General features: G+C 46.7%; 1 protein-coding gene across 4 annotated transcripts in view; it reads right to left on the bottom strand.

The window, feature by feature from the left end:
- Positions 1-926: 926 nt before the first annotated feature.
- Positions 927-24,726, bottom strand: part of SH3GLB2 (SH3 domain containing GRB2 like, endophilin B2) — a 48,264-nt gene continuing 24,464 nt past the window's right edge. The window contains exons 5-12 of one of the 4 annotated variants that reach the window (XM_081847173.1): positions 24,419-24,511; positions 16,632-16,694; positions 11,560-11,583; positions 7,464-7,553; positions 6,208-6,308; positions 4,991-5,005; positions 4,058-4,331; positions 927-2,461 (exon numbers count right to left, since the gene is read on the bottom strand). In XM_081847173.1, the coding sequence (XP_081703299.1) occupies positions 2,354-2,461; positions 4,058-4,331; positions 4,991-5,005; positions 6,208-6,308; positions 7,464-7,553; positions 11,560-11,583; positions 16,632-16,694; positions 24,419-24,511 (768 nt within the window). In that variant the 3' untranslated portion in view covers positions 927-2,353. The remainder of the gene's footprint in view (positions 2,462-4,057; positions 4,332-4,990; positions 5,006-6,207; positions 6,309-7,463; positions 7,554-11,559; positions 11,584-16,631; positions 16,695-24,418; positions 24,512-24,726) is intronic. The other 3 variants (XM_081847175.1, XM_081847174.1, XM_081847176.1) reach the window with 3 other exon arrangements.

The following is a 24,726-nucleotide window of genomic DNA, read 5'->3' as shown; positions in this document are numbered from 1 at the left end:
ATAGTACAATGAAGGCTGATCTGAAGAGCTAAATGATTTTGATTGGTTCAGGATGATGACACTGGGTGCAACTGCTAAGAGTGCTGTGCTCCTTTGGTGAGTGAAAATCACGTGTGTAATATGGAAGTGTATACGAAACATTGCTTTGGCAGCCACTATGGACATTCATATTTCAGTAAAGGCCTATTTTTTCACTTGGAGCAATCCAAGTTGGTGGCCATCACTACATCCTGTGGGAGTGAGTTCCATGGTCTAACTACACACCGTGTGAAGAAGTACTGTATTTTTCGCACCATAGGGCGCACCGGACCATAGGGCGCACCTAGTTTTTAGACGGGGAAATAAAATTAAAAAATCTCCCCCCCCCAGCCCCAAAGAGCAGTGTACAGGCTGCGCACAACCTTTCCCTGCCAGAGGGGTTGCCCATGGCTATGTCACAAGCCAAGGCAGCCAGCGGGATGGATCCCGCTTGCTGCTTTGGCTTCCTCTTTAGCCCCGCGCAATCTCTCCCTGCCGGGAGAGGCTGCATGGAGCTAAAGAAGCCATAGCCTCGTGCAGCCTCTCCCTGCCGGAGGGGTTGCGCGCAGCTATGGCACAAGCCTGCATTCGCCCCATAGGATGCACACAAATTACCCCTCAATTTTTGGAGGGGAAAAACTGCGTCCAATAGAGCGAAAAATATGGTACTTCCTTTATCTGTCCTGAATCTTCCAATTAAGACACCATGTTGAAAGGCAGGGCTTTTCCACCTGTCAAAATTCTGTGTTCCTCTTTGAAGAGGCGGGAGCCCTGTCTTACAAATCTGTAAGCTCTTAGCTTGATAACATTACCTTCTGTGGAATTTGGGTATTGGGGAATGGTGCGCGTACACACACACACACACACACACACACACTGCCCCAAAGAGAGCCAAGACAGAGGAGGAGTGCAGGCTAGGTGTTTTATTGGCAAAAGTCAACCATATGGAAGTGCTCTGAAGTCTGTTACATCAGGATAATCCACAAAAGGCTCAAGATGAAAAAAATAAAAGTTCAAAACACAAAATAAGCCAGCCAGGTTGTGTCAGCCCAGGAGCAGCAGAATGGAAGGTTTAATCTGCACTAAGACCTGTCCTACAAAAGAAAGTACCCTCCCTCCCCCCCCCCCCCCGGACAGGTTCTTGTCTCCAGCAAAGGATTTATGGCTTACTTGATGCCTGGGCCAGGTGAGAACTGGAGGAGGCCCATAGGTAAGTATGGGCTGTTTCAGAATGCATCTCGTATTACTCCAAGAGTCTCCTGCCCTCATGGCTGGGGATATGCAAGCTGAACCAATGTGGGGCAGAATCGAAGGGCATGTCGAAATTGAGCAGTGAACTCTGGTTATGAGCCTTGCCAGTTTCAACAGGGAGGAGGGGGAGAGGATAAAGGTAGCTTTTTGAAAGGTGGAATGTTATTTTGGGGCGGGAAAGACAGCTGGAAATGTAAACTCAGAAATAACACACACACAAACAAACAAATCAGCCCCACATAAAATCATAGCAAGTATTTTAAGCAGCTAAACCAGGCCAAGACAACTATAACCCATTAATTTTTCAGTGTTTTTCATCTTCCTTTCATTGCCACAGCAATTGTTGGCAGGAGTCAAGAATAATGGGAGAAAGTGAGGAATTTGCCTTCCAGGAGGTGCTACATATTCAGTTGGGTTGCTGACATTTACATCTTTTTACCCCCCCCCCCCACCCTCTTCATCCTCTGGTTGACTCATAGTTCATTTAAAACATTCTTCTTTGCAAGGGGACTCAAAAGGCTTGGCTTAAATCTGAAAATAAACCAGATTTTTGCGGCCACAGATGCCCAGCTCTCCCTACAACTGACTCCAGCAGAATACATAGAATAGTTAAAAGCAGGACCAGGATGGGTAGGTTGTGGGTGGGTCAAAAACAATTGCGGGGACAAAAAGGACGGGGAAGACACAGCCTATTACAGGTGACTTCCATTAATTCCATTTGGTTTGACCCAAATAATTGCAGCAGAAACAAGGAGGAGGAGGAAAAAAGCAAGGGGCTAGTCCTCATTTCACCTGTCAGCCATCCTCAAAAGGGCTTATTGGACCAGAGAGGGAATCCAAGTTGGGTCCCACCAACTCTAGAAGCCAGTTGTGGGAATGGTTGACAGAGTCAATCTTAAAAGCCTTGGAAAGCTCATTGGTCGTCTCTGTGCCTTAATTCAAACACAGAGTGAGGGGGGGGGAATCTGACCCAGAAGAGAGCAAATGGCCTTAGATGGAATTACGTAGTCAGCAGCCTCTGAAAAACGATGTCAGGTCACGGGAAAGGTGTGTGACTTGCTTGGAGGATCCTCGGCAGGTGTGCTTAACTGAGAAGTTCCAAGTAGGTAACAGGGACTTTGCCCTTTTGATTGCCCCTCTCTCCTATGAGCCAGTCTGGGTCCATCCCTGGGAGGCTGTACACAGTGATCATCTAACAGAGAGTTGTAGGCAATATGTTAGATGCAAACCATTAAAAAGGCAAAAGTCTTTTGACAAAAAATATTGCGGCATAAGTTTTTGTGGACTATAGTTCACAAAGTGTTATCTGGAGTTACAGATCTCTTTCTAAAATATGTAAAATATACAGTGGTACCTCGGGTTAAGTACTTAATTTGTTCCGGAGGTCCGTTCTTAACCTGAAACTGTTCTTAACCTGAAGCACCACTTTAGCTAATGGGGCCTCCTGCTGCTGCCGCGTCGCAGGAGCACGATTTCTGTTCTCATCCTGAAGCACAGTTCTTAACCCGAGGTAATATTTCTGGGTTAGCAGAGTCTGTAAGCTGAAGTGTATGTAACCTGAAGCGTATGTAACCCGAGGTACCACTGTATATGGTTGGCTGGGCAAGGGGTTATAAGAAGTGAGATCAAAGGGAAACGAAATGCAGAAAATGGCTAATTACAGTGGTGCCCCGCAAGACGAATGCCTCGCAAGACAGAAAACTTGCTAGACGAAAGAGTTTTCCGTTTTGGAGGTGCTTCGCAAAACGAATTTCCTATGGGCTTGCTTCGCAAGACGAAAATGTCTTGCGAGTTCCTGCGGGGTTTTTTTCCCTCCCCCCCCCCTTTTCTAAGCCGCTAAGCCACTTATCCGCTAAGCCGCTAAGCCGCTAAAAGCCGCTAAACCGCTAATAGCGCTAAGCTGCTAAGCCGTCAATGGGCTTACTTCGCAAGACGAAAAAACTGCTAGACGAAGAGACTCGCGGAACGGATTCTTTTCGTCTTGCGAGGCACCACTGTACATACTTTAGAATATGAGAACAGCATGCTGGGTCAGGCCAATGGACCATCAAGTCTAGCATCTTGTTCTCGCAGTGGCCAACCAGTTGCCCATTGTGGGAATCCCACAAGCAGGATTCAAGCACAAGAGTACCCTCCCATCCTGTGGTTTCCAGCAACACTGCAGTTGGTGCTGCAGAGTGTTAGCTAGCAGGAGTGAGGCCTTGTCAGGATATCACACCTGCCCTGGTTGCCCATTTGCTACAGGGTCAAGTTCAAGGTGTTACTGTTAGCATATAAAAAGCCCTTAACAACTTGGGACCAGTTTACGAGATCGCCTACCCTACATGTGCCCATTTGACCACTTCAAACGGCAGAAGTGGCATTACCAAAGGTGCCACAAAATATCCACTCTGCATTTGTAAGAACTTGATCTCTTAGTGTGGCAGCACATATACTTTGGAACTCCCTGCCTTTTGACACCAGCCAGGTGCCTTTGCCACACCCTTTTCGGTGCCTGCTAGAAATGTTTTTATTTAGACATGCCCACCCAGATGCTTAGAAAGCTAATGTGAGTTTCCATCCGTTTTTACTCTATTGTTATTTTAACTTCAAAAGTTAAAATTGTTAAGGGCAGTTTTATTGCTTTTATCTTTCTTAGTATTGCTTTTATCTTTCTTTCCCCTCTTCTCTTTACAATCAAGTGGTGTATAATTTTTATTAAATAAATAAACAACACAACACAACAGCCTTGCCCCTAAACCACATTTTGTCTGTAGCATCACTTGGCAGAGGAGAGAGAACCACCAACCTCATCTGAGAGCAGAGACAGCTCAGTGCTGTCTGAGGCTTCATAGTCATAGAGGACCCGGGCCTTCCGTGTCCCGCTGGCAGGGGGCTTCACATCACTGGGGTTCAGGGCTTCAACAGCAGGGGCAGAGTTGGGTGCTCCAATGACAGTGGGCACCACTGGAATGATGGGTACAGCTGGGCCTGTGGCAGCACCTGCAGCAATGGTGGTGGGTGAGGCAGTGGCTGGCGGAGGTGAGGTGGACTCTGCGTTGCCCACAAAAGTTCCAGGAAGCCTTTGCAAGGCAGAGGAAAGAAAAGTGAGATTAAGAGACAGGGGTGATCGGGCCTGAGACCATTACACTACAGGTACCTCTACTTCATTTATAAACAGGCTGGTCAGGTGTTTCTCCCATGCAAAGCAGGATAGAATAAAAGGCTAGCAGAAAAGTGACACATCTGTCGTCTTTTTGACAACTGCAGAAGAGCTTCAACTTCCAACGGTCCTTTTTAAAGCTGAGGTCTATCCCAGTTTGCATCTTTATCGGAATTGGTTTCCAATATGCTTTTTATCACTTGTTGTTTGAGGCCCTAGACTCCTCAGGGAGAAAGGCCAAGGTGGAAGTGCCATTAATTTATTAATTTACAAACAAAAGATTTAAAATGCACATGTTAAGAGAAAAGATGCCCACACTCATAAACTCAACAGGAAACCTTTATCCATAGTTAAGGAAAACTCTTGGGAGTTGCGTGGGGGGACAGCCCAATGTCCCCCTAAGAGGTCACTTTTGTAAAAGCAGGGATCACAGAAAAGAAGCCTTCTCTAGTGGAGCTAAGCAGTGTGCCATGAATGCAAAAGGCAACACAGTGAAGACTCTTTGCCAAGGGCTCTTCCCCCTTCATCCGCCCTGCCCTAGCTCTCTATTACCCAGAATGTCTTTGGTCTTTTACTTACATTTCTCCTCTGGAACTGAAAGCATGGGAAGAAAACAGAGACAGAAGAAGACAGCCCATGAACAGCCCTCCTGCATCAACAAAACTTGCTGGACCAAGCCCAGAGAGCAAAAGCAGGGAAGCTTTCCCAGCCCAAGGCAGGTTTCTCTTTGGGGCAAACCTTTGAGGGCTGCATGCTGGAAGTGAACAGGGCCTAGAGGAGGATGAGCTGTGGGTGTGACTCTTGCCTCTGTGCAGTAGGGTAAATTTATTCATGTAAAATAATAATTCAGCCATGAAAAATTTGGTGGCATGTGCATACCCTTCTCTGTCCTCCATCCAGGCAGCCAAGAGGTATTATCAGAGCTCAAGGACGCATCGCAGACAGGTAAAAACACTCAAGGGGGTGCAGAGTGCTAGTTAGGGGTGTGGCTTGCAGAGAGACCCAAGGACCAGACATGAGGCCTCGAGGGCCATATTCAGGTCCCTGGCCTGAGTTCTGCTGCAACAGAAGGGGGCTCCAATGAGGCTTGTTGTAAATACTTACTTCATGCATCCAAATCCCTGCACGCTAGTTTGGTCTGCACATTGCATTAAGCCCCAAATGAAAGGGAAACGTGATATAATGTGAATGGGTGGCAGGTGCTTGTTCATGGAGGAAAACAAACCACAAGACTGAACTGGGGGCAGGCAGGACAGTGGCTAACAGACCCCTGCAGTAGGTAAAGCCAAACCCACCCCCATATATTAAAAAGGAGGAGGGTGGAACAGTTAAGAGTCATGGAGCTAAGAGCAATGGATGGTGCTCAACTGCCCTGTCCCATCAGCTCACGGATTTCCACTTGTGCAACAGGACTTTCCACTCCCCCCCCCCCCGCGCATAGGCCCCAGGCCCTGCCCAAATCACCTCTGATTGGTTGGGAGAACCTCCGGAATAGATTTAGGGTGTGTGTGTTGGGTGGAGAATGTTCTGTTGTGCAAGGAAAAATCCCTGCACTGGCAAAAGGAGAGACTTAGCCCTGTGTTGGATTAAACCCAAGGTCACCATACATTTAAAGAAGTCTAACTCCACTTTAAAAGCAATCATGGGAACTGTAGTTCCCAGCACCCTTCATAAACTACAGCTTGCCGTATTCTCTTTTTCTGGGGTGGGGAATGGTATGAGAGAGGTGTAAATGTATGGTTGCAGTTGTGACCCAAGTTTCCAAATGGACGCATCTCGTTGGGACAGCTTGTTACCTTCCCAGCTGCTTCTGCAAGTCCAACATGTACTGGTAGCATTGGGCATAGTATGTGGCCTGAGCTTCAGCAAACTCATGAAGACAGCGAAGGTGATTGACCTGAAGAAAGAAGGAGAAAAATGGTGAGGTCCAGGCACTGAGGAGGGGGCTCTACTGGCAGGCTTCCCATTGAGGCATCTGGTGGATCCAGCTGCAAGGCTTATCTGGTTTTCTTTTTCATTTTGTAAAATAGTTTTTATTCATTTTCATCTTTAAGCTGTTTGACATGGTTGCGTTTAGATATATCTTTGTGTGCATTAGAACATATGGCATGCAACAATTACATAAAAAAAATAAAACCCTCAAACATTTCTGAATACATTAACAAAGTTGTGTCAAAGTATATATGCCAAAATTATTAGTTTCTACAGCTATGAAATGACATGAATTGCTTAGACTTGTAACCATTAGTAAAATGTATTCTGCATCAACAACAATTATAATTTATAGGAATTTGTAAGAGGGGAGGATTTTTTTAAATAAAGGGTTTGTCCACACCAGACTTTGCTGTGTGCTATTCTACCATATGCCTCATTATTTGTGTAATCAATAAAAGTTACAGTATACTGCATAAAAAAGTTGTGTTTCTTTTGGCCTCATGCTACTTTTAATATTTGTGTAAGTTTTCCCAGTAAAGTTGTTTGCCAGATTGCATTATGCCATTGCTCCATAGTTAATAATTAATCTGTGATAATGATTTCTGTGTCCTGGCAATAGTTGCTCTTGTAGTGGTTAACAGATATGTTATGAGTTCTTTGTTTCTAATTTGCAACATAATGTTACTGTACAAATTAAGTAATGCCAGTCTTGGGGCCATGGGGACTGTCTGCCTTGTAATCAAAGATATTTCTGTAAGTACATTTCCCCATAACTTTTCTATTTTTGGGACACTCCCACCCCATGTGCTGATATGTCCCTATAGTGGGACATCTTCTCCAACACATGGGAGAACTGTTTGGTTTTATACAGGCTAGGCATCTAGGTGTTTAGAACCAACCTACATTATAGGCTCTATATTTATTTTTGAGAACCAGGTGGAACTGTAATGAAATAATGGGTGAGAGGCTGGGACCAGAATCTTTGCCCATTTTGTCCAGATCTTGAAAGTTGTACGTGTGAATGGATTTGTTTTAACAATGGAACTGTTTTAACAATGAAGTGCTGTGTGCCTCTTGGCATGAACAGCAACGCGATGTCTTTTCAAGCGAGACTCACATGTGTGCTGCTTATCCCTTCCAGGAGGAGACGGGTCACTTCTGCCTGCCGGTCAAACTCAGTCTGGGCCATCCGGAGCTCGTGTTCTGCCTACAGAGCAAGAGAGTGGGGTGTCATCGGAGAGGAGAGATGGGGAGCCACATGCCTGGGAATTAAATGTGGGTCCCTAGACCTCTCAATCTGGCCCTTGGACTCTTGCCCAATTAGACTCCCTTTCACCATCTGAACCCCCCTCACAACTATTCCTTGAGAGCTTTTGTCTGGTTGGAACAAGTCGTTGAACTGTAGTAATGCTTCTTTTCTTGCCTGGATGGTGCGGGGGTGTGTGTGTGTATAAATCCTCTGACTTTTGCTGAAATGGCTAGGAAGTAGATACACGAAAGTGAGGGCTGCCTCCTTTGCTGTGCCAGCTTTCGGCTCTGGCCCCATTGGCCACTCCCATGCAGCCCTTGGAATGTTGCCTATTTGGGAATATGGCCCTCTGGCTGAGAAGGTTTCCCATCTCCTACAGAGGGTTCGGAAAGGAGTCAACAAGCTGGAAAAAGCTGAACACACAGCCTGATCTTTTTGCCAGTTCGTTTCCAGGCCCAAATGAAGGTGATCAGGCTATTGTTTGAAGCACAGAACGACTCAGGCCCCAAATATCTAAGGGACTGCCTCCTTCCTTACAGACCTATAGGATATTTAAGATCAGCAGATTTTGGTAGTTCTGCCACTCTCAGAAATGCTGGGGAGGCAGCCCCAGGGAGTGCCTTCCCCAAGTTATGGGATTCCATCCCCACAGAGATGCATCAGGAACTTTCCCTGTAAAGTTTTTGTCGTATGCTGAAGATGCATGTCTTTGCCCTGACCTTTAACCCTTGAGATTTTTATTTTTTTTTAGGACCCACCCTATTCTTGTGATTGTAGGTAGTTCATTTGTTTTAAAATATTGCATTTTAAATAGTTTTGACCTGCCCTGGTTGCTTAGGGTGAAGGGTGGATAATAAATAGCTTTGATCAGTGAAACTGGTGCTGTTACAGGTGCCACGTACTACCAGTTTCACTTGTGCAAGAACTTGATCTTTTAGTATGGCAGCACCTACGATTTGGGACTCCCTGCCTCTTGACATCAGGCAGGCACCTTCACTGTACACTTTTCAGTGCCTGCTAAAAACATTTTGGGTTAGGCAAAGCCTGTCCAGATATGCAGAATGCTGGCTTGTGCCTTAATCTGGTTTTACTTTATTGCGGGTTTTATTTTATTTTTTAAAACCCCCGTTTTTACCCATAATTTCCTTGTGTTATTCTTTTTGTAAATGGCTTCAAGGGTTTTCCTTACAATCAAATGGTGCATAATTTTCTTGAAATAAAATAGTTGTGAATGGGAGAATCACAGCTATGTCATTCCCCGCCCCCCTCAACAACCCCTTTCTCCACTCCAAATGTTTCATTCTGGGGAAAGTTCAAGCCTTACAAGAGTCAGAGCACATAAGCCAACCATCCTAAACTGTGGGACATCCACCCAAGAAAGAATGCCAGCAGCAGGGCTCCTTCATTAAAGAGGTTTAGACAGCATTAATATTCTATTGTTTCAGAGGGCCCTGGGGAGAATAGATCGTTAGCAGTCCCTACGCTTTTGCTGCAGCTGTTTTAATTAAATTCAAGTTGTGAAAGTTTTCACATCTCGTTCTGCTGCCTTATGGAGCTTGATGGTAGGGGCATAAATGGGTATATTAAAAAATGTGTGCTCAATGGTCCTGAGTAGAAATAAAGTAAAAGAACAGGATGTATCCAAAGCAGGCACTGAGCAGTATATGTTTTCTGCTTGCGGGATTCTGTTGTGAGCAATAATACAGAAAACAAGTTCCTAGTCACTTTGCTGAGTGACAGAGAGCACAACCTGTTGTGTATTGACTTTTCCCTCTAGCGCAATTGTTGCGCTGGAGTTCTCTGTTGCGCAATGCAGAAACTCTCCCCGGCTGTCATGGGAAGAAGAGACAGCAGGAATGCTTTAAGGGCAACCAGCCTTACTGCCCAGAACTTTCACCAGCAGGAGGCATCCTCCACTGGGCCCACTTTCCTTTTAAAAGGACATTGGCCACAAGGGGGCAGCAACATGAGTTTCCCCACAGTGAGTTTCCCAAATGATGCTCTGTGGAGGGTCATTGTGGGTCCTGCAACTGCCTGGTGAGCCCATTTGGGAACTGCCAAAATAAGTGAGGGCACCCCACTCTGCAAAGCAGCTCCTAGAAGATGTGTTGTCATCAGCTACGGAGAGGAAAAACAAATACGTTTAGGAAGCCACCCTCTGTCCAAGTCCATAAGCTTGTCCAGCCTCTCTGAAGATTTTGTGGTATTAAGATTCATAAGCAGAGTCACAATTTCTTGGCCTTTTCAACCTTCATATCCAGTTATTAGTGGGGGCAGGTGTTCCTAATGGAGCAAAAAACGGAGGCGAAAGGATACCCACAGTTTAGTGATAAAGCAGGCAATGTCTATGCTGAAAGTTCAAGGTTCAGTCCCCAATGACTTCTCTCGGTAGGGCTGGGAAAAGATTCCATCTGAAACTCTGGAGAGAGATGCTGCCTGTTGGTGTGAGTAATACTGAGCTATATGGACCAAAAGGTTCTCCGTCCCCGACAACTGCACACTCTTTCCTTTCATCTTCCTGCGATGTCACAGCAGTCACCTCCCGACCCACAGAAACACTTAGGGCAGACCCTGCGCTGCCAATCCCTTCCCTGGCACCAGTGGGAGCGTCTGCTTCCACCTTCCTTCTCTGATGTCAGAACATGCACACCACTCACCTCTAAGCAGAACTCAGCCCACCAGGCAACAAAGCACCCATCCCCTTTGACATGTTTAGGCTTCTGCACTCTGCCGTCACAGAACCTGAACCTTCCACATGCCAGGCCTCCTTCTGTGACCTCACAGCATCCACACAGAGCCCTGACCACCCGCCTGCTTGCCACTGGAGCACCCGCCCCTTTCATCAATGCATGAATTGCCTTGCTCTGACAGCCTAACACCGCCCCTGACCCTGCTGGGCCTCTGCTTGTGGCTTTCCAAAAGCCAACCTGCCTCCCTATGTCCCCCGGCCCACCTCACGTCAAAGCACATCCTCCTTTCATCCACATGCAGATTGCCCTGCTCTGACGTCACAGCACCCTTGCCTCCAACCAGTAAGATGCTGCAGTACCTGCACTCACACAGGGACCTTCTGTGATGTCAACAGCATCCCCAACCCACAGGACCCACTTTTCTGACATCACAACACCCATCCTCACACAGGGTCCTTCTTCGATGGCCCAACAGCCACACTCACACAAGGTCCTTCTGTGATGTCATGGCATCCACACACACACACACACACACACACACACCTCCCTGTCCTGCTCCCTCCCTGCCAGCCTTCCCTAGAACAGGATCCCTCCACTGGGACTTCCACCATCTCTCAGCTACACTGACTGGAAGCAGTGGCTTCCCAGGGTTTCAGGCTTGTGTCTCTCTCAGCCCTACCCACCGGGGATTGAACACGGAATCTTCTCCATGCAGAGTATGTTCTCTGCTACTGAGTTATGGCCCTTGCCCTAAAATTAAAGTAAGATTCTAGTCCTCATGGTTCTGAAGAAAAGGTGGAATTAAATAGGAAACCGCTTTCAACTGAGTCCACCAACCATTCGTCCATCTAGCTCAGAACTGTTCACACTGAATGGCAGCAGCTCCCTGGGGGTTTCAAACAGGGGACTGAAGCTCGGACCTTCTGTTCACAAAGCAGATGCTCCAGCATGGAGCTACACCTCTCCCTGCCGCAGCCAAGATTCTAGTCCTCATAATTCCGGACAAAGGGCTGAATTAAATAGCGGCACATGTGCATGTAGCTCATTATTGTCGACAATGACTGGCAGCGGTTCTACAGAGTTTCAGGCAGGGGCTCTTTCCCAGCCTCCCCACCACCACCACCTCCAGAGATGCTGTGGATTGAACCTGGGACCGCCTGCAAGCAAAGCACATGCTCTACCATTTGAGCTACGGCCTTTCCCCCCGTGAAACTCATCCTCACCATTTCTAGCAAAGGAAAAATCGGAGAGCTGGAACATTGGCAAATACTTACTTTTTCCACCTCGTCACTCCAAAGCTGTTGGGGCCACAGAGCAAACAGGAAAAGGTCAGCGTTGGAAGACACCAAAAAGCAACATTCCACAGTGAAAACAACTGTTGGAAGAGGCAACGACAGGGCACACCAGAGGAACAAAACGACAACAACAATGGGACCCTGCCACCAGCAATAATGAGAGCAGACAGCGATGCTTCCTCCCAGACGTGAGACCTCTGCTTTGGAAAGCTGCTACCCACCCAGGCCATTTCCAGAGGGGCAACTCTTTGTATTTTGCACAAGCCAGGTTTTCAGCAGCGGTACCTGCACCCCTGACTGGTGGAGCACTGCCAAGTTAGAGGTATTTAACAGTATCTGTAGTTCCAGGCTCAGGGACAGGGAGGAGGAGGAGGACATAGGAAACTGCCCAATACAGAGACAGATCATTGGTCCATCCAGCTCAGTACTGTCTACTGGAGATGCCAATGTGTATTGAACCCGGGACCTTCTGTGTGCAAAGTGGTTGCTGTGGCCTTTCTCATTAAAAATAAGTAAGATTCTAGTCCTCATCGTTTTGAATAAAGGCCTGGATTAAACAGGAGCACAGCAGAATGCCTTATCCTGAGTTGGGCCATAGGTCCAGTTAGCTGAGTATTGTCTGCACTGGCTGGCAGCAGCTCTCCCAGGTCTCAGGCAGGGGAGAGGCTAATGGGGAATGAACCCGGGACCCTCTGTATGCAAAGCAGATGCTCTGCCACTGAGCTGATGGACTTCCTCCTAAAAATAAAGGTTCTAATTCGCACCAACAATCTCCCATGGAAGGCCAGCGTTACAGGGACCAATTTTAATTACTAGATTCTAGTCTTGACTCTGGCAGATACTGTACCTACATTCTGTTTTCCAGTTGCCTCATATTGGTAATGAAAATGGCACATTATAATTTTCTGTTTTTGTTTTTAAAAACAAAAGGTGAGCATGAACCCATTACACAGATGGGAGTGCAGAGGACACGACAGATGTAGCCGGAGACTGCTCACACTTAAGTTAAGGCTTCTTACACAACCACATCATATCTCTACTCCCCCCCCCCCTTTTTAAACTAACTCAGAAGGACAGTTTGGGTCAAAGCAAGACTGTCTGCTGACATCTACTGGCATTTGGGCTCAGGGTTATGGAACCAGACAACAGATGCAACACTCGGTTCACAAAATAAATAAATAAAGTAAATGCACGGACAGATTAGGGGGCAGAGGAAAAGGGAGAAAAGGGTGCTGACACCTTCCAGAGAGGAGACTTCAACATTTCTTTACCACAGCAGACCACAGCCACCCCACCCTTAGTCAACACAGGCTAGGTTCCATTAGAATATAATGATCCTATGGGATTTAGAGGGTTGCAAGTTGGATATTCGGGGCAGGAACCAGGAATGACAAATGTAGCAATTTAAGTTTCCAAGAGGAGGGTTCCAATTCGCAAGGACGTTTCAGCAGCAGCCAGTATGGCCTAGTGGTTAGAGTGTCGGGCTAGGACCCAGGGAAGAACAGGGTTCAACACACACACACACACACCCCCCACTCTGGCCACAAAGCTCCCCGTGTGTGACATCGGGTCACAGTCCCTGCCTCTCAGTCCCTCCTAGCTTGTGGGATTGTTGTGACGATTAAATTGAGGTGGGGGGAATGTATACAGTACCTTGGGCTCCTAAGAGAAAAAGCTGGGATGCAAACACTATTTATCATCTACATTTTGGCAAGAAAATAAAAGAGAGGTGGAGTGGAGCAGGCAATTATAACCACCCCCCTTCCCCCCCCCATCCCTCCGCCCACCTTAGACTTGTGAAGAATCTGGAGGAGAGGGAAGGGTGTGACATCGTAAGGGTCCCTATTTCTAAGGGTTTGGAGGTCTTGGTGCCTTGCAAGGGAGTGTGTGTGCTTAACACACCCCTGCAAGGACCATCAAAATGCATCGTTCTTTCAAAATGGCTTTTGGTCCAGACGACTGGTTAGTTGGAAAGAACCAATGCAATTTCCTCAGTGGTTAGTACTCTTGCATCTCAGTACATCACCCTGTTAAGCCAGATCCTTGAAGAGAGTGGTGGTCCTCAAACCCATCCATACAATTAACGGGGGGGGGGGGTTGGTTGGTTGGTGGGGAGAATAATATATTTCCTGCCAGCCAATTCACTCGGACAACCCAACAGCAAAGCGCAGAGCAGGTAGCAAAAAGAAAAAAGCCAAGTTATCAGCATGCAAGACCCCTCCCTCTCTTCTGCTGGGCTGTAGACAAAACACCTTGAAGCAGATGCTGTGATTACAACCATTGGGATGGGGCAGGGTAGCCCCGCTGTTATCTGGAGGTGGTTGTGGTCCTGATGCCACCTGAACACTGCTTACTCAGGGAAACGGGGGCTCTGAGCCTTGGCCTTGCCTTAAAACAATAAGGCAAAATTCTAGTCCTCAGGTTCCAAATAAAGGGCTGGATTTCTTAAAAAAGAAAAGAAAAAAGGAACATATACTGAGTCAGATCACTGAGCACATCTAGCTCAGTACAGTGGTACCTCTGGATGCGAACGGGATCCGTTCCGGAGCCCCGTTCGCATCCTGAGTAGAGCGTAACCTGTGACTGCGCATGCACGGGTCGCGATTCGCCGCTTCCGCGCATGCGCGCGATGTAATTTTGAGCGCCTGTGCATGCGCAAGCGTCGAAACCCGGAAGTAATGTGCTCCGTTACTTCCAGGTTGCCGCGGAGCGCAACCCGAAAATACTTAACCTGAAGCTACTTTAACCCGAGGTATGACTGTATTGTCTACACAGACTGGCAGCGGCTCTCTGAGATTTCAGACCAGAGTCTTTCCCAGCCTTACCTGAGGACAATGTTGGGAATTTAACCTGTGACCTTCTGCATGCAGGGAGGCTCTTAACACTGAACTACAGCCTTTGCCCTCTTGAAGGGATGGCCACTTGTACTGTATGCTACTATCATCCCCAGGGTGCTGCTGCCTGCTCAGGATAGTTGCTGCAGCCCATGGAGAAAGATCTAACCAATTTGCCTGGACCTCTCAAACTCCTGGTTTCCATATGCTTTTGTACTAACGTTTTACAGAATGCATTCTTCCGAATGCATTGTTATACAGCAAACACCGCTTCTATATTTTTCCAAAGAAAACAAGTGGTTTATAAACACTCCTGAATTAAATAAGAAAAGAATAAATATGTTTAATCTTCCTGTTTGGAGGATTCCTGGCCAGAAACCAGAAGCTCCCCACCCTTTTAAAATTGAGAAAGCAACTTCTCTGCCTCATCACAAGTCTGAAGGCTGCCGGTTTGGGCTGCAAATACCTCTCTGGAAAAAGACATGTGGAATTACGGGGGGGGGGGGGACGGACACACACTAATGCTTTAGACATCTCCACCACCACCACATGCAAATACTAGCATTCGCTACCTGAGAAGGGTCCAGAGAGGATCTCCTGTAAAGCCAGCACTGATGCCGTCCCTCTTTGACATCCAGCAGCTTTTCTGTATGCTATACACAGAGAAGCTCCTTCCCAGCAAGAGAAGGCCCATTTTAACCTAATTCATAGAAATGTAGTGTTGGAAGACACCCAAAGGTCAACTAGTCCAACCCCCTGCCATGAGTCAGGGGTTTAAGCCATTTAAGTCTTCCATTTTTTGCTAGTCCCAAGCCTTAGGAGGGCATCAGTGTGGCTCTACCAGCGACCCCCGAATTGACAGTGCAAGGCACACACAGAGTTTTCAACATTTTAACGAGACAGTGCAAATAGATCGTGCAATAGGGAAGGTGGAAGAACAGCTCGTGCAAATGCACTTGGTAACAAGACAATGGGATACAGGGGAGAGAGGGCGGGCTTTTGTTTCCCTGCTCTTGTCCAGCAGAAAGCAATATTTCCGCCCGTTGAAGGGAACTTGAAGGAGGGGGTGGTAAGCAGAGAAAGGAAGATCAGAAGTTGCCTTCATCAACCTGGTGGACCTCCTGGCAGATGTTTCGAACTACAGCTCCCATCAGACCCAGCTGGCATGGCCATGTGACGCTGGGGGCTGATGAGAGTTGTAGCACAGTGGACCTGGAACGGCTGAGCCCAAGACAAGCCAGTATTCGTTGCTGCCAGTCTTGCCTCTGCTATTCCTGGAGAAGTGTGGCGTAGTGGTTAGAGTGTCAGGCTGGGTGACCAGGATTCAAGTACCCAACCTGACCATGAAGTGACCTCAGAACAGTCACCCCCCCCCCCCCTTTTCTCAGCCAGGCCTACGCCATAGGGTTGTTGTGGAGATTAAATGAGGACCAGGGTTCAAATCCCCCACTTGGCTATGAAGCTGCCCAGAAAAAGCATCCCCTGCTCAGCACTGGACTGGAAGGAAAAGATACAGAGGAAGCACCTTGGCAGAGTCATGGCAATCATTCCTAAGAATGCTTCTCTATCCTGCCACCCTGGGTGTTGTTACCTGCTCTCTTCCTAGTTCTGATCTGGGGAGGGACTGCTCTTTATCTAGAATGCCAATAATACCACTATTAACTTTAAGAACTGTAACCTTATAGAGCTTGTGCTACAGTTTGCTTTTTCCTCCTCCCTCCAGTTCCTTTTTCCTTGTGTGTTGTGTCTCTTTTTAGCTTGTGAGCCTAAGAGGACAGGAACCATCTTAGAACAGTGGGGTTTTTTTTGTTTTTCAGGCTGCACGTGGTTTATTTAGCAACTCCTGACTTTAATGGTTTATCAATAATTTTAAGGTTTCTTTTTCTTTGCAAACCGCTGGGAGATTTGTAAAAACAAAACAATCAAGCGGTGTACGAATTTTGTTAAACAGAAAATAAACAACAAAGTATAAACACTGCAAATAATAATATAATAAAACAAGCTGCTCAGCCTATGGATCAAGAGAACTCAGGTTCCTCTGCCTAAAAAGCTCTGCACACAGTCCTGGATAGCTTCCATTACGTTAAAATGTTGAAAACCAGCAGTAAAAGGCTTGCTCCAGGATGGTAAAGGGAAAGGAAAAGGGGAGGAGAGAGAGCAATAAAAAGAGGTTAAAGCACAAACTGTCTAAGAGATGAGGGAGAGAGTTGATCTTACCGCTGATGCGCTGGCGGAGAGAATGTAATTACGTGGTCTAGTCTCGTTAAAGTCAGGCACAGCCTACGGAGGGGGAATAGAATTTCACGTATAGATCATGCAGAAGGGTGAATGGAAGGCTTTCTTTTTTTCTGGGTGGGGAAGGGGGAACTAGAGGGACAGGTATTTCCTGTAAGGAGCATTAGAGGCTTCCTTGCAGTTTGTGTTGTGAGAGAGAGGGCCTCCAGGGGAACATTTGGAAGCAGAAATACTTCTGAAAAATACCAGCTGCTGGAAACTACGGGGTGGGGGTGGGGGTGGGGGTGGGGAGTGCTCTTGTGCACTCTTGTCTTGCTTGTGGCTTTCCCTTGGGGGCACCTGGGTGGCCACTGTGAGAGCAGGATGCTGGACCAGATGGGACTCCTTTGGCCTCATCCAGCTATAGGGCTTTTCTTACATTCTAGCAAGCTCTTCTAACTATAGCTCAGGAATAGGCAAACTCGGCCCTCCAGATGTTTTTGGGACTACAACTCCCATCATCCCCAGCTAACAGGACCTGTGGTCAGGGGTGATGGGAATTGTAGTCTCAAAACATCTGGAAGGCCGAGTTTGCCTATGCCTGCTATCGCTGGACCAACGGGGACTCCACTCAATGAGGCCTACCTTTTGACTTGGCACCTCCTTCCCCAAATATTTCAACTGCTAGAGATTAATCCCACCCTCTGAAATTTGCTCAGTTCACACTTCAATGTGAACTTGCATTTTTCCAAAATAAAATGCAGCTGTCCTTAAAATTCACACTTCTCTGCATGATGCAGTTCTCCAACCAAATCAAGCGAACAAAAAACAAACAAAAACCCCCCAAAAATGTGCATATAAGGAAAAACAGCAATATACCCCCAAAAAATATTCTTTTAGGGAAAATTCACAGAATCATACAGTTGGAAGGGAACCCCAAGGGTCATCTAGTCAAAAACCCCTCCCCCACAATGCAAGAATCTAAAGAATCCCTGGCAGGTGGTCATCCAACCTCTGTTTAAAGGTCTCCAACAAAGGAGGGTCCATCGCCTTCCAATGGTGCCAGTTCCACAGCTGAATGGCTCTTACTCTCAGAAACTCACTTGATTCCGTTGGTTTGGGCCCCACCCCCCTGGAGCAGCAGAAAACAAGCTGCTAAGTGATAGCCCTTCAGATATTTGAAGATGGCTATCAAAATGATGCTTGCCAAATATTTTACATCAGGCAAAACTGCATACAAAATATGCAATTATTTTAATGATGATGATGATGATGATGTTATTAAAGGGGGAAATGGGAAACAGTCCAATTTATCCATCTGTCAATTACAGGTAGGATCTGGCTGCTGCACCCCCAACCCGCAACCTTCCAGAAAGTTCCCAGTGATGGCCTAAGATATAAATTAGGTGTGATAATGGAGAATAGATCTGTCGGTGGATATTAGCTGAGATAGTAAATGGAGCTATCCATACACCACTGAATTCAAGTGCTAAGGGCAGACAAGTTAGACCAGTTGCCTTCATCCCTGTGCTGGGTGGGTTCCTCAAAAGATTGGGCTGCCCGCTGTTGGAAACATGATGCCCGTTCTTTGTCTGGTGCACCAGGACTCTCATGCTGCAGTGAAAGTTCTTCTGAAAGGAACAGGGGCAGAGCAAGACCAGCTGGTGGGGTGAGTATGTGTGGAACATCTGTCCCAGGCGCACCCAGGGCTTCTGACATCCATCAGGGCAATCAGAGCCTGTTCTGCTCCCAAACTGCCAGAGCCAGGCAGCAATGGGGCAAGATAATCAGCTGAACCCCAAAGCGCCCAAAACAGAAAGGCGTTTTGGTGACTAGGTAGCAGATAGCATAAATCTCTAGATAGAAATGGGGTGGTTGCGGTGTTTCATTCTGGAGAGGCCTTCTCATGAGCTCCTTTAAGACAGTAAGGGACCACACTATTATTGGGACTGCAGTGGGCAAAGGGGAGAGGTTTAGCCCCTTGCCAGCTAACTGCTCCTATTTGCTATGGGCCACAGCAAAGACATCTTAAGGGCTGTTTGAAGAGTAGCCTGCAACTTCAGAGTAAGGAATCCTTCTATCACAGTTCATGTGAATGAGTCTCTAGAATCAAGGGTCGTTTTGTCGAGATCAAAAAACTCAGTGCTAGATGGAGAGTTGGTGAGAGAGCGTTTGGAGTGTGGAAGGGGAGTGACAGACACAAAAACACAAAGAAAATTACATGTGCAATTGCTTTGCCCTTAAAGGTAAAGGGACCCATGACCATTAGGTCCAGTCATGTCCGACTCTGGGGTTGCAGTGCTCATCTCACTTTATTGGCCGAGGGAGCAGGCGTACAGCTTCCAGGTCACGTGGCCAGCATGACTAAGCTGCTTCTGGCGAACCAGAGCAGAGCACGAAAACGTGTTTACCTTCCAATCGGAGTGGTACCTATTTATCTACTTGCACTTTGACATGCTTTCGAACTGCTAGGTTGGCAGGAGCAGGGACTGAACAACGGGAGCTCACCCCATCGCGGGGATTTGAACCACCGACCTTCTGATCAGCAAGTCCTAGGCTCTGTGGTTTAACCCACGGTGCCACCCACGTCCCTTACTGTGTCATTAAACCTGACAGGGTATTTTGCGGGATCACATTTGCCACGGCAAAGGGAGCATTCTGGACAGCCCCAAGTCTTGGCTCCTCTGCTGCAGATGCTTCCTCTTTTATTCAGGCGTATGGAATACAACCAGGTTCAGTTTAAAAGCCAGTGCAAGCGGCTGGCAGCCCCTCACTAAGACTTCTGACCCAACTGCAGTCGTGAAGCACCCATTTACTTTTAAAACACTTAGCCAGGCAAGATGACAAAGCACAGAGTAACCCCTATCCCAACCAATTCCTCCAACCGCAAAAAGGCAACATATATTTAATTAAGCAGACACAACTAACTCAACCCTGACTTAAGAGTAACTTTTAAAATCAATGAGATATGCTTAATCTGCAGAGCAGAAATGTCCAGTGGGCAGGGCTATCATTTTATAAGTTTTGCATCAATATACATAAATTTCTACAGCCAAGGGGAGTCAGTATACTGTAGCCTGCATAAAATTATAAACGCATAGGAAACCCCCAGCAATATTTATCAAATCTGCACAATATTTTTCCTGCTGAGATTGGTGGATAAGCAAAGCAGTTCTTTTCTCCCCCCCCAAACCCTCCTTAGTTTTCACCAAACACTTGCAAACCAGTGCTTTCAAAGCAATAGTGATGAGAAACTTGCTTCTTGGGTGCCAAACCTAGCACTAAAGATCTGACCTTTGCCCAGGAACACCCACACCCACATTTGTGAGTTGTGTATATACAACCCTCAGCAACAAAGCCAAAAATAAAATACCAGTTTTATAGGAAAAGGAAGGTGACCACCCTTAGGGCCCAAATTCAGGTAAGGTTTAGAGGCAGCAATAAGCAACCTAGCAAGATGTTCTTGTACAGGATGTCTGGAACACCTTAACCCTCATTTCTGAGACAGGGAAGCGGCAGAAGGAGAAAGGGAGCCCATTGTCAAGAGCAGGAATCCTGAGGTCATGCCCATGCTTTCTCTTTTTTGACTGCACATTATATATATATATATAGATATATAGTTCTGAGAGCCTCTCCAAGTCTTGTGGCTCAAGGATGCAGTCTAGCCGAGATACCCACAATGGCCATTCTGGCAAAACAAACAAAAAAAGGAAACTGCAGAAGAGGCAAGCCGCTTCATGCCAGCAAAATAGGAGCTGTGGAAGAGGCAAGCCTCTTTGCGTGCCAATAGCCACCATATGCAAGCAGTGATCAAGAGGCAGTGTGGGAAGCCTGAGAATGTATCCCCCTTAATACTGTGCTGCAAGGATTAGGGCAGGTGTCTGGAACCTATGTCCCCCCAGGTGTTGTGGAACTACAGTTCCCATTAGCCTCAGCAAGCATGGCCAATGGCCTGGGATGATGGGAATTGTAGTTCAGTAACATCTGAAGGACCAAGGTTCCCCACACCTGGATTAGGGAGAAAAAGGCTGAGTTTGGTAGCTCAAAATGCAGAAAAAGGCTGAGTTTGGTAGCTCAAACAGCGCAGCACTGCAGGAATTTTCCAAAAAGCTCATACCCTTTTCGAGAAAGTCTGAGCCCTGATCCTCCATTATCCAGCCCATTATTTATAGCTGGAGAACCATAATCTTGTAGTTCCCATGATAAATCATACACACAATCCACACATTCTTTAACCACACCAGGGCTGTGTGTACTCTGGCTTTTTAATAAATAATAATAATAATAATAATAATAATAATAATAATAATAATAATAATTGTATCAGAATTCTGCACTGAAGTTCTGTGATCTGCCCAGATTATGCAAACATGCATGATGGCTAATTTGTGCAAATCGAGCAAAGTGGGAAGGTACTGAAACAGATATCTCAACCCAGGAAAAATGCATCCCCCCCCCGCCAAGTATCTTTGTACCCATTAAGGACTAGAAACTTGACTTTAAAATGAAAGTCAAATTTTGCAGCTTAAAAACAAAACAAAACTGTATCGCAACAGGTACACACACCACCCTGACTGCCATTCTCCTCTCCCCACCCCAAAACTCTGCCTCTTGAGCAAACACTTACAAAAAGGCTTTGGAAAACGGAAATGATTGTAGGCTCTGTGGATGAAATCAGCCAGTCAGCTGTTTCTGCCACAGGCAGGTCTCTCTCTCACACACACATACGCACGCACGCTCTCTCTCTCTCTCTCTCTCTCTCTCTCTCTCTCTCTCTCACACACACACACACACACACACACACACATTTCAAGTGCATTCTCCAGGGCGAGCCCCCGCTGGGCAAAGAGGACTCTCTTTAAAAAAAAAGATTTCTGAATGGAAGTGGGACAATAAGAAGCATTTCAGGTCAAAACGTCACAGCACCATAAACACAATATAATACTCACATCTCCCTCACACTGAGCAAAATCACAGAATAAAAAAAAAAGACAGAACAGAGAGGTTAGTGGACAAAAACATCAGCAACACAAAAGGCAAGAGATTCAGAAGTTAGGAGGGGAAAGAAACTAACAGACAGGGAAAGAGTCAACTCAGGAGAACAGGAAAGAAATTTGCTTTGGATGGCAAAATCAGCTCTATGAGAGGATAAGGAAGTCAGAGATAGGGAGAAGGTTTGCAATTCTGCAGTGGGGAGGGATGGTGGGCTGTGGATACAGATGGAGAGAAGGGAGATTCAGTTCACATTTTAAGGAGAACGTTCCCAGCTTTCAAAAATTACCCAAATTTTGCAATTCAGTTCTCCAGCCTAGTAACGTGTACAAAAAGCCATTTACTGAGGTCAAGAGTGTATAGATAAATGCATGTATTAGTGAAATGCAGCATAAAAAGGTGGTGTTATAAGAGGAGGAAATATGCAAAAGTCTGATATATATATATATATATATATATATGAAATTTGCATGAAAATTTCATGCTGCTGAATTTTCACGAAGACTTTAAAATATATATATTATCATATTGATGTGGAAAAGTGGAGAACTGGATTTAAGACTGGAAATATCAGGAACCAGAGACAAGCAGAAATTGACAGCAGCCCTGTTGAAAGATTCACTCCTCCCAGCTGAAATGGTCAGATCCACCCTCCCCTAGTTTTGGGCGACTGGATTTAAGAGAAGGTGGGATGGAGGTATGTTTCTTTCAGGCTCCTCCTATTGAAGGGCTGGGGACCAAGGAGGGATATAGGGGAGGCATAATGGCAGGCAAGCCCCAGAGAGAGGGTGGTGTGGGGTCGGAACACAAGAGAAGCTGGTACTTCAAACCAAACACTTTTCAGTTCCAGCAAAAAAGGCAAGTTCACACAAACGTTTTCCCTGCTCAAGTGGCAGCTGCAACCACTTTATTACGCGCCATACTCAGTACAGTTTCAGTGTAAACCTCCCAATCCCCTGCAATTATTATTTTTAAGCCCTAGAAAAAACAGGACGAGACTTTTGACAAAATGTGCTGTTATCAGAGAGGTTGGCTAGGATGTGGCCTCACCCTGTAACAGGCACTCAGTTTGCAGGGAGGGGAGAGTGGGAAACCTTGGCCCTCCAGACATTGCTGTACTACAACTCCCACTGTTCCTGAGTATTGGCCATGCTGGCTAACCTGGTGGGAGTCAGGAGTCCCAACATCTGGATGGCCAGAGGTGTGTGTATGTATGGTATAAATAGGAAGCTGGGTGGGGGTTTTTTTAATTACAAAAAACGACTCATGTCATCATGGTTTTTAGTAAGCAGGCAACCCTAAGAACCAGAGGCACTAGGGCCAACTTGTGCATTTGGCAACCTAGTAAGCTAATGTTTCTTGAGAACCTATGTGGAATCAGCCAGTCGGATACCTGAAGTTTGGTCGGAACAGAATGGGTAAGGTGGAATAAAGAAGCAACATCACGTTAAATGCATTATTGCATTTATAGATGTCTGAGTCAGTTTTGCTTTTTGTTAAAACACCTGTGCCCCCGCCACCCAATATTGTTGGACTACAACTCCCATCATCCCTGACAACTGGCTATGCTGGTTGGGCACTGACGGTATTTGGAGTTCAGCCCACCAGGAGGGCCACAGGTCCCCACCTACACTGGTTGAAGGTTTTCCTTTGTGCAACACACAGCCCTGGTTAAAATCTCCCCTCCAGCTTCTGACTCTTGCAGGAGGGAATTGGCTATTGGTACCACGGCCAACAGCTTCTTTCCTACAACCAGTAGGGGCTGGAAGAACTGAACACAGCCTCCTTGTGACACTGGATCCCAACTCGACCCTTTCCCCCCGTCAGCTAATATGTAACATAAAACTCAAGACGCATTAAATGTGGTCAAGAGTTTAAGTCCCACAAACAACCACTGCTCAGCCCAAAACTGGGGTCAAGCCTTTCCGACAATGACAGTGATCAGTTAAGGGTCTGACTGTGACATTCAATCTCTCCATTGCGTGCCTGGCCTGTTTTATGTACCAAAAAACGGCAGACTTGCCCATTTTTAATGCAGGGTGCAAACACCCCTCCCCAACAACTTTATTCCAGCTGTTCTGCAGGAATCTGCCTCCTCCTGGAGGGAAAGTAAGAGTTCAGCTACTCTAATTTGCACCCCAGGTCACACTTGGTGCTGAAACCTAGATCCTATCACCTCCCACTTTAGAGGACTGGGCTATCTGAAGGACCACCCAGGCGCGTAGGACTTTAGATGCAGAATCCCAAATGCAGACACATTAGATAGGGCAGGGGTAATTGGTTGAGTTAAAAAGTGGCTGCCCTCTCACTAACGAGCCATGTTCAAGGTCCTTGTATTAATGTACAAAGAGCCCTGAACCACTTATTTCCAGGGTGCCTCAGGGACCACTTTAGTTGGTGAGGCTCTTCTGACAACAATGGGAAACTGAGCCTTTACTATCATTGACCCAGTCCTGTGGAACTCTCTGCCACTGGAGATTCAACAGGCACCTTCTGTGTCAACCCGCTGAAAACTTTTCTATTACTCACTCTGGCTTGCAGGTAGGTGGGGGGTCAGGGAAGGAGAGAGGAGAGTTCAGACATCCTAACCCTTCCTCCCCTCCCTAGATGATGCATTGCATGCAGTTCAGAAGAGATTCAAGCCCACCAGAGGGGGGTGGAGTAGCAGAGCACATGTTGGAATCTGTCACATGCAGGCATGAGTAAAAAGACTACGTGAGTGGGAAAGAGGGGGGATAAAACACACAAGAGGATTGTCAACAAGGAAGTAAGTGGGGAGGAGAGGAGAGGAGCATTACCGCTGCTTTGGCCTCTGCAGCCTTTGCTTTCTTCAGCCTTGCTTTGCACGCATCCAGGTCTAGACGGCGGTTTTGCAGGATCCGTCTCTCCTTCTGGGAAGGAAGAAGGGAAGGGTGGGGAGAAGAGTCAAGATTGCAAAAGGAAAAAGGCTTTCTTACTGCATAGCTACATAAGAACATTCAAAGAGCCTGGCTGCAGGATCAGGCTAAAGAGGAGCCATCTAGTCAGCCTTCTGTTCTCACAGTGGTTGACCAGGTGCCCCATAGGAAGCCCTCAAGAGCTCTCTCCCCTCCTGTGGTTTCCAGAA

This window comes from Podarcis erhardii, assembly GCF_964252035.2.
Source record: "Podarcis erhardii genome assembly, chromosome: Z".
Lineage (NCBI taxonomy): Eukaryota > Metazoa > Chordata > Lepidosauria > Squamata > Lacertidae > Podarcis > Podarcis erhardii.
The sequence above is the reverse complement of the archived record's forward strand: the minus strand, read 5'-3'. Positions and strand labels throughout refer to the sequence as shown.